This window comes from Rhinatrema bivittatum, chromosome 4, assembly GCF_901001135.1.
Source record: "Rhinatrema bivittatum chromosome 4, aRhiBiv1.1, whole genome shotgun sequence".
Lineage (NCBI taxonomy): Eukaryota > Metazoa > Chordata > Amphibia > Gymnophiona > Rhinatrematidae > Rhinatrema > Rhinatrema bivittatum.
The window spans coordinates 289,316,302-289,328,761 of record NC_042618.1 but is presented as its reverse complement, the minus strand read 5'-3'; the positions used below and the strand labels follow the sequence as shown (position 1 = coordinate 289,328,761).

The window sequence follows — 12,460 nt, the reverse complement described above, 5'->3', positions numbered from 1 at the left end:
AAATCAAGCTCAACATCCTGTTTCCAACAGTGACCAATCCAGGATGCAAGAACCCAAAGATTAATTAGATCCCATGCTATAATGCCAGTAATAACAATGGCTATTCCCTAAGTCAACTTGATTAATAGCATTTTATGTACAACTTAACCAAACCTCTTTTAAACCCAGCTACATTATCTGCCTAACCACATCCTCCAGCAACTAATTCCAAAGTTTATTTGTGTGTTGAGTGAAAAAGAATTTTCTCCAATTTATTTTAAATGTGCTACTTGCTAACTTCATAGAGTGTCCTCTAGTCTTTCTATTATTTGAAAGAGTAAACAACTGATTCACATTTACCCATTCTAGTCTTCTCATGATTTTATAGACCTCTATCATATACCCCCCTCAACCGTCTCTTCTCAAGATGAACAGCCCTAACCTCTTTAGCCTTTGTTCATAGGGGAGCCATTCCATTATCATTTTGGTCACCCTTCTCTGTACCTTCTCCAGTGCAACTATATCTTGTATGAGATGTAGAGACCTGAATTGCACACCGTATTCAAGGTACGCTCTCACCATGGAGCGAAACAGAGGCATTATGACATTCTCCATTTTGTTCACCATTCCCTTCCTAATAATTTCTAACATTCTGTTTGCTTTTCTGACTGTTGTAGCACATTGAGCCGACGATTCCAATGTATTATCCACTATGACACTGAGAACTTTTTCCTGGGTGGAAACTCCTAAAATGGAACCAAACATCATGTAACTATAGTATGGGTTATTTTTCCATATATGCATAACTTTGCACTTGTCAACATCTTCCATTTGGACACCCAATCTTCCAGTCTCGCAAGGTCCTACAGCAATTTATCACAATCCACATGAGATTTAATTACTCTAAATAATTTTGTGCAATCTGCAAACTTGATCACCTCACTCGCCATATCCCTTTCCAGATCATTTACTAATATATTAAAAAGCACCAGCCCAAATACAGATCCCTGAGGCACTCCACTGTTTATAATTTTCCACAGAGAAAACTAACCATTTAATCCTATTCTCTGTTTCCTGCCTTTTAACCAGTTTGTAATCCACAAAAGCACATCACCTCCTATCCAATGACTTTTTAGTTTTATTAGAAGCCTCTCATGAGGGACTTTGTTAAAAACCTTCTGAAAATGCAAATACACTAGTACATCTACCAGTTCACCTTTTAATATTCACATTTATTAATCCCTTCAAAAAATGTAGATTTGTTTGGCAAGACTTCCTTTAGCTTAATCCATATTCGCTGTGTCCCATTAAATCATGTCTATCTATATGTTCTGTTATTTTGTTCTTTAGTATGGTTTCCACTATTTTCCCAGCACTGAAGTCAGACTCACTGATCTATAATTTCCCAGATCGGGGAATCACTAATGAAGAAACTGTAACTGCTAAAGATAACCGTCAAGGGGAGGAATCATCAATGAAAGAAGAAGTATTGCAATCAATTCAATATCTTTGTGAAAACAAAATAAGTACACTTGAACTGTTGATTCATATCAATTTTATTTGGAAAAGAAATATATAAAAAATAGACTTTGCACCAATGATTAAATATAAAGCAATGAAGGTATATTTATCAATACTGGTAGTGCTTACTATGACGGTCCTCTTTTAAAGCATAGTAATTGTTTTTTCTGGTATTTGGTTTATATTAGTCTTGCTTTTTATCTCAGACATATACACACACTAAAGAATATACCCCATTATTTCACCTTTCCCCAAACTTTTTTAAGTCCAAAGCAATACTTAATGATCGTCTTCACCCACCAGTAAGATGATCTTCTCCACAGTGCTCCCACCAGATTGACAGTTACTGAGCTCTTCCCCTGCAATATATCTTATCATGGACAGAGATGTGCTGGCATATTGGTCCCACAAGTCCAGCGCCTGCCTAGACATAGTAAGAGTGGCTCAGCACTATCTCTTGCTCATCAATGAGTGTGCCCAGCAAAAGAGTGTTTTCAATGGCAGGGGACATCCTAAGCCCTTATTGCTCCAGGCTGTCACCACATTTGATTGAGAAGTTAGTGTTCCTGAAAATTAATTTGCCTTTGCTTGGATTTCCAGATTTGCCATGTGAGTGGCAAGACAAATGAAAGGAATTTGAAGGTCCTGTGGCTATTGTGCCTTTCTGTTTGCTGTGCCTCAAATACCAACAATGGCCACACTTTTACATACACATTACTGCTGACTCCCAGGCTATTCCAAGGGCCACAACATATTGATGCTGAGTCTTGCTGTTTCCCCAACATCAGCCAGTTGGGCCACACTTTAACAAACACACTGCTGCTGCCTCTCATGCCAGAGTAGCCATTTCAATGGGCCACAAGATATATGCTGAGTCCTGCTGTGTCATCAATGCCACCAATTGATCCACATTTTAACAAACACACTACTTCTGCCTCACAGGCCAGAGAAGCCATTCCAAGGGACGCAACATATTGATACTGAGTCTTGCTTGTCCCCAGCACCACCAGTTGGACTACACACATCCTGCTTCCTCCTGCTATGTTTCCAAAACTACCACTGGGGCCGACATGAACTGACACCTTCTACCTCCCTTACCCTATATACAATGACTGGGCCCTACATACACTGACACTTTCTGCCTGGCTTGCCCTATATATCACCACTGGGGCAAACATGCACTGACACCTTCCGCTTGCCTTGCCCTATATACTACCATTGGGAACTGACATAACCTGCTTCCTTCTGACCCATCCCCATCAACAACACTGGGGCCTGTCACATCCTGCTGCCTCCTGACACATCTCCATTAACAAAACTGGGGTCTTTCACATCCTGCTGCCTCTTGACACTTCCCCAACAAGAATGGGTTTCTGTCACATCCTGCTGCCTTCTGACATGTCCTGGCCAACAACACCGGGGACTGTCAGATCCTGCTGCCTCCTGACACCTCCCCAACAGTATTAGGGTTTGTCACATACTGCTGCTTCCTGACACGTCCCCAACAAGACTGGAGTTGTCATAAATTGCTGCCTCCTGACATGTCCCCATCAACAAAACTTAGCCCCAAACATCATCGCAGGATCATGACTCCACTGAGTTCCTCTGCCTGCTTAGCTCCACACACTACCGCAAGGTCATGACTCCAGTGAGCTCCTCTGCCTTCTTTTTCCCAAGCACCACCTCAAGGTCATGAGTCCATTGAGTTCCTCAGTCTGATTTTCCCCAATCACCACAACAGAGGCATGACTCCTCTGAGTTACTCTGCCTGCTTTTCCCCAAACATCACCACTGAGACATGACTCCACTGAGTTCCTCTGCCTCCTTTTCCCCAAACACCACCACTGAGACATGCTTCCACTGGCTTCCCCTGCCTATTTCCCTCCAATCTTCAGGTATCATAGCTGATTTTGATGATAGTTTACAGATTACTAATAGGTCTGCAATTTCATTTTTCAGTTCTTTCAGCACATCTGGTCCAGTTTGTCAGTTTGCCCTTGTTGCGCTCGGGGGTGGATCCTTGTCCTGGAGCAGTGGAGAACAGCTCCCTGGTAGGGACCATGAAGCACCTGCCCCCAGGGGATGGAGCACTAGAGGAGTCAGAGGCTAGGATGAGCTTCACCATTGGAAGCCCGCAGTCCCCCCGGGTGGAGCCCGTAGGGACCCGGGCCGCTTGGAATTAGGTGGGCCTCACAGGGTCTCCTGGAGAGATGGTACACTGGCATGCCCACGGACAGGAGAGGAGGACGATTGAGTTCGAGACTGGAGGTCAGGTGGAGCAAGGAGGACCAGTACAGAGTAGGTGATGACAAGGCAAGGGACAGAGACAGAAACAAGCAGAGGTCAGAATCCGAGGGTCAGTCCAAGGAGTGGTCAACAAAGCAGGGGTCGGGTTCCAGAGGTCAGATGAGGTCACAGGCAGGCCGAGGTCAGAAGGCAGGCAGCAGGCAGAGTAGTCAAGGAGCAAGCTGAGATCATAAGGCAGGCAGCAGGCAGGAGGGTCAGGAACAAGCTGAGGTCAGTACCAGTGAGACAGTCCGGAGGTACTACCTAGGGAGATGACAGATGACACTGGAACGGAAGGATGAAGGAACAAGGCTGGAACAGAAGGATCCTGGAACAAGACTGGAACAAACTGGAACAAGCTTAGAATGCAGTGACAATCTAGCAGTAACGCCGACCCAATTGCCAAGGCAAGGAAATGCAGGCAGGAACTTCCTTAAGTAGTTCCTTCAATCAGGACATGCCGCGGAGCTAGGACCCGCCCCTGGCCCTTCAAGATGCCGGGCAGTCCGTGTGCGCACGTAGGGGCGAGGCCATCACCATGGAAGGCGCCAAACTCTGGCTTGAGGCATGGTGCGCAGTGGAAGGCCCGGCAACTGCCACCATGGGATGCTGGGGCCTGGAAGAGCTTGCAGCTGCCGCTAGGGAGGCCGACCCAGGACCTGCCATTGGACTAGAGAGATGAGCAAGCCCATGCACAGGCCTGACGTGAACAGGGTGCGCAACAGCCTAGTACATTTTCCAGGTATACTGAGATTTGTTTCAGTTCTTCTCAATCATCACTTTTAAATATCACTTCTGGCATGATTATATGTCCCCCTGATGCAGCCATGGTATGAAACACTGCCATTTCGGGGCTCTACATCTATGTATTATTTGGAATTTGTAAACTATCTTTTTTCCTGATCACCATAAATAAATATACAAATTAGTTTAAATAGTAGAACAGTCTACATCTGTGCCACACATTCCTCTTTCCTAATGGTTATCTGCCTTACATCTTCCTTAGTAAAGAACAAAGCAAGGGATTAATTTAAACTTTTGCTATGGCTTTAGTGCCCCTTTTACCGCTTGATCTCTAATGGTCCAAATTATTCCTTTGCAGCCTTTTTGCTTTGAATGTACTTGCTATTATAAGTTTTTGCTTCCATAGCAAGCTTCTTTTCAAATTCTGCCTTTGTCTTCCTTATTAATGCGTTGCATCTAACATACCAGTGGTTATGGTGTTTCCTGTTTTCTTCAATCATATACCTTTAATATTTTTTGAAACATAAGAAAGATAAGAAATTGCCATACTGGCTCAAACCAAGCCCAGCATCCTGTTTCCAACAGTGGCCAATCCAGGCTACAAGAACCTGGCAAGTACCCAAAAACTAAGTATTTCCCACACTACTGATGCTAGTAATAGCAGTGGCTATAGCAGTCAACTTGATTAATAGCGGTTTATGGACTTCTCCTCCAAGAACTTATCCAAACCATTTTTAACCCCAGCTACACTAAGTGTACTAACCACATCCCCTGGCAACAAATTCCAGAGTTTAATTGTGCATTGAGTGAAAAGGAATGTTCTCTGATTAGTTTTAAATGTGCTACATGCTAACTTCATGGATTGCCCCCTAGTCCTTCTATTATCCAAAAGAGTAAATAACCAATTCACATTTACCCATTCTAGACCTCTCATGATTTTAAAGACCTCTATCATATCCCCCCCTCAGTCGTCTCTTCTCCAACCTGAACAGCCCTAACCTCTTTAATCTTTCCTCATAGGGGAGCAGGTCCATCCCCTTTATCATTTTGGTTGCCCTTCTCTGTACCTTCTCCATTGCAAGTATATCTTTCTTGAGATGCGGCGAACAGAATTGTACACAGTATTCAAGGTACGGTCTCACCATGGAGCGATACAGAGGCATTATGACACCCTCCGTTTTATTCACCATTCCCTTCCTAATAATTCCTAACATTCTGTTTGCTTTTTTGATTGCCACAGCACACTGAGCCAACGATTTCAAAGTATTATCCACTATGATGCCTAGATCTCTTTCCTGGGCTGTAGCTCCTAATATGGAATCTAACTGTGTAACTACAGCACGGGTTATTTTTACCTATAGGCATCACCTATAGGCATCACTTATCCACATTAAATTTAATCTGCCATTTGGATGCCCAATTTCCCAGTCTCACAAGGTCGTCCTGCAATTTATCACAATCTGCTTGTGATTTAACTATCCTAAATAATTTTGTATCATTTGCAAATGTGATTACCTCACTCATCGTATTCCTTTCCAGATCATTTACAAATATATTGAAAAACACGGCTCCTTGAGGCACTCCACTTTATACCCTTTTCCACTGAGAAAATTGTCCATTTAATCCTACTCTATGTTTCCTATCTTTTAACCAGTTTGTAGTCCACGAAAGGACATCGCCACCTATCCCATGACTTTTTACTTTTCTTAGAAACCTCTCATGAGGAACTGTTATGATTCTGTTATAGTCCCTGGGATTTGTGGACCTTGGGCCAAAGCGGAGTAGAGGTCATCTGAGAGGTTGAGCCCCGCAGGTCCCCACCATCGGCAGGCGGAACTGGTTGATAGAGGCGAGGTCAGGTGTAGCGATGGTCGAAGGCAGGAATGAGTTGTAGCGTGGTCAGGCGTAGCAGCGGTTATAGACAGGAGACAAATATGGCGCCGGAACCCTCGCTGAACGACCTCCTGCAGTCGATCTCCTGCCGGCGCCATTTTCCGTACGGAAACGATTCGCGGCGGAAAATCGCTCCCTGACCCCCGCTGGACCTCCAGGAACTTTTGGCCAGCTTGGGGGGGGCCTCCTGACCTCCACAAGACTTGCCAAAAGTCCAGCGGGGGTCCGGAAGGACCTCCTGCCGTCCAATCGTGTTTGTCTATGGCCGCCGCCATTTTTCGGCGCCATTTTGGAAAATGGCGCCGGCTGAAGACAACAAGATTCAGTAGCAGGAGCCCGTTCCGGACCGCTGCCGTTCCGGACCGCCACTGGACCCGCAGGTTATTTAAGTCATTTGGGGGGGGTTCGGGAGGGTGGGGGATTTAATTTAAAGGGTCGGGGGGGGTTTTAGGGGGTTTTAATGTGCCGGTTTTGCGATTTTACGTTTTTTCGATTTTTCACGATTTTTCACGATTTTTCACGATATTTTACCCCCCCAAACGGCAACAATACGATTCCCTCCCCCTCCCAGCTGAAATCGATCGTTAAGACGATCGAGGACACGATTCACATCTCTAGTGGCCAGTGCCTCCAGGAATTGTTGCTGCTCCTGGATTTTTTAAGCCAGGCCCGGAATGGCCTGGAGAGCGGACAGGTCCACCAGGTCCGTCGCCTTAGCAACCTGTTATGATTCTGTTATAGTCCACAGGATTTGTGGACCCTTGGGCTGAAGTGGAGTGGAGGCTACCTGAGGGGTTGAGCCCCACAGGTCCCCACTGTCAGCAGGCAGACCTGGTTGATAGAGGTGAGGTCAGGTGTGGCGATGGTCGAAGGCAAGAATGAGTTGTAGCGTGGTCAGGTATAGCAGTGGTCGGAGACAGGAGACAAACATGGCATGGTCAGGCTTAGCAGTAGTCGAAGGCAAGAGGCAATCGTGGCGTGGTCAGGCATAGAAGTGGTTGGAGGCAGGAGGCAATCATAGCATGGTCAAGCATAGCAAAGGTTGGAGGTCGGAGATGATTGAGACGTGGTCAGGCATAACAATGGTCAGAGGTCGGAGTGTAGTAGAGAGCAGAGAAGCTGTGGGAGCAACTAACCCAAAAAGAGAGAGGACAAGTTGCTAGGGCAAGTCCTGACTGTCAGGACTCGCCTAATATAGTCCCCAGGGGATGACATCATGAGGAGTGGCCAGCAGCCCTGGCGCACCGCAGGCCCTTTAAGTAAAGAAGAGGGGCATGCGCCTAGAGGACTGACAGGAAGGAGTCGATGACGACAGCATCTCCGCCATGAGGAGAGGCTTCCCGAAGACAGGCAGGGCTGGAGGGGAGAGAACAGCACCAGGAGCACTCCCCCGCCCTGCCCCGGAGCCAAGCAACGTCCCCAGAGGGAAGGAGCGGGAGGTGAAAGAGGACTGTCGCAAGTCCAGTGGCCAGCCGTTGTAACTGGAACTTTGCCAAATGAATTCTGAAAATCCAAATACACTACATCCACTGGTTCACCTTTATCTACATGTTTATTAACCCCTTCAAAAAAGTGAAGCAGATTTGTGAGGCATGACTTGCCTTGGGTAAAGCCATGCTGACTTTGTTCCATTAAACGATGTCTTCCTATATGTTTTGTGATTTTGATCTTTATATCATTTTCTACTATTTGTCCTGGCACTGAAGCCAGGCTAACCAGTCTGTAGTTTCCCAGATCACCCCTGGAGCCCTTTTTAAATATTGAGGTTACATTAGCTACCCTCCAGTCTTCAGGTACAATGGATGATTTTAATGATAAGTTACAAATTTTAACTAATAGATCTGAAATTTCATTTATGAGTTCCTTCAGAACCCTGTGGTTTATACCATCCAGGCCAAGTGATTTACTACTCTTCAGTTTATCAATCTGGCCTACCACACCTTCTAGGTTCACCGTGATTTGGTTTAGTTCATCTAAATCATTACCCATGGAAACCGTCTCTGGAACGATCTCCCCAAAATCCTCTTCAGTAAACACCAAAGCAAAGAAATCATTTAATCTTTCCGCAATGGCCTTATCTTCTCTTAAGTGCCCCTTTAAACCCTCGATCATCTAACGGTCCAACTGACCCCCTCGCAGGCTTTCTGCTTCAGATATATTTTTTAAAGTTTTTATTATACGTTTTTGCCTCTACGGCGAACTTCTTTCAAATTCTCTCTTAGCCTGTCTTATCAATGTCTTACATTTTACTTGCCAGCACTTATGCTTTATCCTGTTTCCTTCTGTACTTTTGGTTAGAATAGACTTCCTTCTGCCTTTATTAATGCATGGAATACATTTGGTCTGGGCTTCCAAGATGGTTTTTTTAAACCACATCCATGCCTGGTAAAAACTCTAAACCTTTGCAACTGCTCCTTCCATTTTTTCCTAACCATTTTTCTCATTTTTTCATAATCTCCCTTTTGAAGGTTAAATGCTATTGCAGTAGATTTCCTTCGTGTCTTGGGCTCACCATGCACAGCTTAACATTCCTTGGATTTTTGGGAACAAGGGATAGCCATAATATATTACTGATCTGGCAGTGGAACCTTGGTCTGAAGAAGAGTTAGCGCTACCTAGGAGGGTAAACCCTCTTAGGTCCCTACCGTCGGAAGGCAAGGCCTGATGATGTAGACGTGGAAAGAAGACTTCACCCTGGAAGCTCACGATTCCCCCAGGTGGAGCCCGTAGGAACCCGGCCGCTGGGACTTAGGAGACTCCGTGAAGACTGAAGAAGATCTGGATGCAGGCGCCTCCTGCAGGTCATGTAATCCAGATAGCTGGTGCCTCCAGCAGGTCGAAGTCAATTCAAGTGTAGATATCCGGAGAGTGGTCCGAAGCCGGTCTGAGGGTTGAAGCCAGAAGAATGGTCGGAAGCCGGTCCAGGGGTCGAAGCCAGAAGAGTGGTTGGAAGCCAGTCCAGGGGTCGAAGCCAGAAGGATCCGTCCAATGAGAGGAGAATCAGGAACAAGAACCAAGAAGAACAGAACCAGATGAGCAGGCAGCGGATCAAGAACTCGAGGCACAGGAACTCACAGGACCAAGAGCCAAGATACAAAGGCAAGGTCTGAGGAGCAGACCTTGCCTTACAGGAAACCAGGAAGGAGTCCTATAGAGAGCCATGACCATTTCCTGTCATGGTCCCTTTAAATTACCTCAGCAGCCGCGCGTGCGGCTCTAGGAGACCCGGCGGGGGGCGGAGTCAGCAGAAGAGGCGGCCATCTTGGAAGCGGCACAGCTGCGAAGAACTTCAGCGGCAGCTGCCGGCTCCCGCAGGCGTCCCAAGGGGAGCCCGACGCCGTGGGTAAGTGGCAGGCCCCGGTCATGGACCGCCGCGGCCGTCGGCTGTAACATAATACTTTTGTTCTTATAAATAACTTGAATGCAAAAATTGTTATTGCATAGACTCCTAAATGTCTGATGACCCAGTGAAAATGAAACACTAACATGAGATTCATATGCCTTTATATGTGTGTGTTAGTAGAGTATATTAATATTAATATATGAATCTAAGACAGTATGACCTAGTAGTCAGAGAATATACACATACATACATAAAACTCAGTACAATATAACACCAAAATGCCTTATTTAAATAAAATAACATGACTACTTAACAAAAGAGTGGAACTTCGAAGGATGTCATGGACTGGCAGGCTAGGGTCAGGGAGCATGGATGCAACACAGGGCTACACCGCAGGATTGGAGCTGGTCTTCTGCCTATCATATATTTTATTTCATCTGTATTTTATCTATTTAATTATTGTTATTATCTTGTATTATTATTGCTTTTCTGATTTTGTATATTTATACTATTATTGTTTCATTTTATAATTTTATGTTTTTATTCCTTTTCCTAAATTTGTAAACTGTGATGGCTCCTCCAAATGACGGTATATAAAATAAATAAATAAATATCCAACCCCCTTCCCCGCAGGTTGAGCCCTTGGGTTTTGGGGGCCAGTAAGACTTAACTTCTATGGAACATCAGCACATGGATTTGAAGCTGACTATAGGCTGACAGCTGAGCTGGAAGAGGCATGGCAGGCTGGAAAAGACAAGGCAGGATGGAACCTGAGGGCAGTGCAGGATGAGAGCTGGATACAGATAATGGCTGGGGCTAATTACAGAGCAGAATCTGGGACTGGATCTGAGGCAAAGGAAAAGGGCAAGGTTTGGGGAATAGATAAGGGACTAAACTGGACTTGGCAGAACAAGTACCAGACAAGGACAGGACTAGACAAAGACAGGTCTATAGAAGGACAGAAATATACTAGACAGGTAACAGGGAACAAGAAAGCCCAACAGGGCATGAGACTGGGCCAAGTAGCCCAACAGGGCATGTCTTCCAGGCCAAGTAGGCCTGGAGGACATAAGGTAAAACAGAAAAGCCCAGGAGGGCACAGGACATGGCAGGGAGGCCACAGAGCAAGGCCAGATGGCCTGGAAGGGCCCAGAGCAAGGCAAGAGGCCAAGAGAGGCCACAGAGCAAGGTGAGAGGCCACAAGGCAAGGTAGGAGGCCCGGATGGGGTGCAAAGCAATGCAGAAGGCCTGGATAGGCCACAAGGCAAGGCAGAAAGTCCAGGGGCCACAAGGCTAGGCAAGGCAGGAGGCCCAGAGACCGTAAGGCCAGGCAAGGTATAATAGCAAGGTAAGGATGGCCAAGTCAGAGAACCAAGGTGACTCAACCAAGATGGACTGCGGTATTGAGCAGGCTTGGTTAAGTAGGGCCGAAGCTTGAATGTAGTAGGATTCGTGAGAAGGTAACTGGCAAGGTAGTGAGCAAGTCTCATTGAGGATTCCTGGTGGAGGGAAGACTGTGCAGCTGGCGAAACCGTGACAATGGACCACATAGCTACGACAATTTTTACAGTACTATCTGAAAGATGATATATTTTATTTTTTATTAGTTGTGATTCTTTACATTCTAAAGATCAAGCTCTTGCTTCAGTACTCTACCTGAACGGGCATAGCCCACAGATTGGGGCATAGAAAAAGGAACCACATCAGTTGATTAGTTTCGATGGCAACAAGGTTATTAATCTGGCTTAAGGTCATCTCTCCCATAGACATGTTAGATGTAGAAAGTCGTAGAATCTTACTATAAATCATTGCCTGAAAGAATAAACATAAATTACATATTGTCTCACAAAATACACAGCTGTGACAGGTTAGCAAAGCATGTAAAAAGGAAACATTGTCTGTGCTTTCCCAATTACTTTTGAATGAGGATTACAATCTACAGATTTTTATCTCTTAATGCAGTGGTTATGAAACTGTTTAGGACAGGAAGAAATGCTAACTCCATGTTTATCTTTTTTTTTTTATACTTAATATAAACTGCATAACATATTTTCCTTTTCAATTACTCAAGACAGTATATTCATTGAACTCTATGGATAAGCAATAAGGGGCAGATTTTAAAATGTACACCCGATTTTATAACATGCGCGCACAGCCATGCACATTTTATAAAATCAGTGTGCACCCCCTTGCGTGCGCCGAACCCTCGGGAAGACCAGATGGCTTTCCCCGTTGCCCCCCACCTTCCCCTCCCTTCCCCTACCTGTCCCGCCCCCCAGAGGCAGGCGTAACTTGCACACGCCAGCCAACTGCCGGTGCACGATCCGCTGGCCCAGCAGCCTTGCAAAGGCCTCTGACCACACCCCCGGACCGCCCATTTTTTCAAGCCCCGGGACTTACACACATCCCGGGGCTTTATGCGCGCCACCGGGCCTTTTGAAAATAGGCCCGGCATGTGTACGGCTTTGAAAATCTGCCCTAAGAGGATAAATAGAGGGCAAGACCTTCTCATTTTGAAGATCCTTGATCTAGGTATCAATCTATGTACAGTATCCACTCATATATAGAGAGAGAGAGAGAGAAAGAGAGAGAGAGAGAATTTGCTATTTGCATGGTAGTTTGCTATTTTCTGTGGCAGTGACCACAAGGGGGCTTGGCCTATTTTACGTGTGTATTTTGCAAGAAGCACACTCT

The 12,460-nt window shown here is 45.6% G+C and overlaps 1 protein-coding gene across 2 annotated transcripts in view; it reads right to left on the bottom strand.

The window, feature by feature from the left end:
• Positions 1-12,460, bottom strand: part of ABCC9 (ATP binding cassette subfamily C member 9) — a 976,112-nt gene that overhangs the window by 748,510 nt on the left and 215,142 nt on the right. For both annotated transcript variants that reach the window (XM_029600177.1, XM_029600176.1), the window contains exon 9: positions 11,423-11,578. In XM_029600177.1, the coding sequence (XP_029456037.1) occupies positions 11,423-11,578 (156 nt within the window). The remainder of the gene's footprint in view (positions 1-11,422; positions 11,579-12,460) is intronic.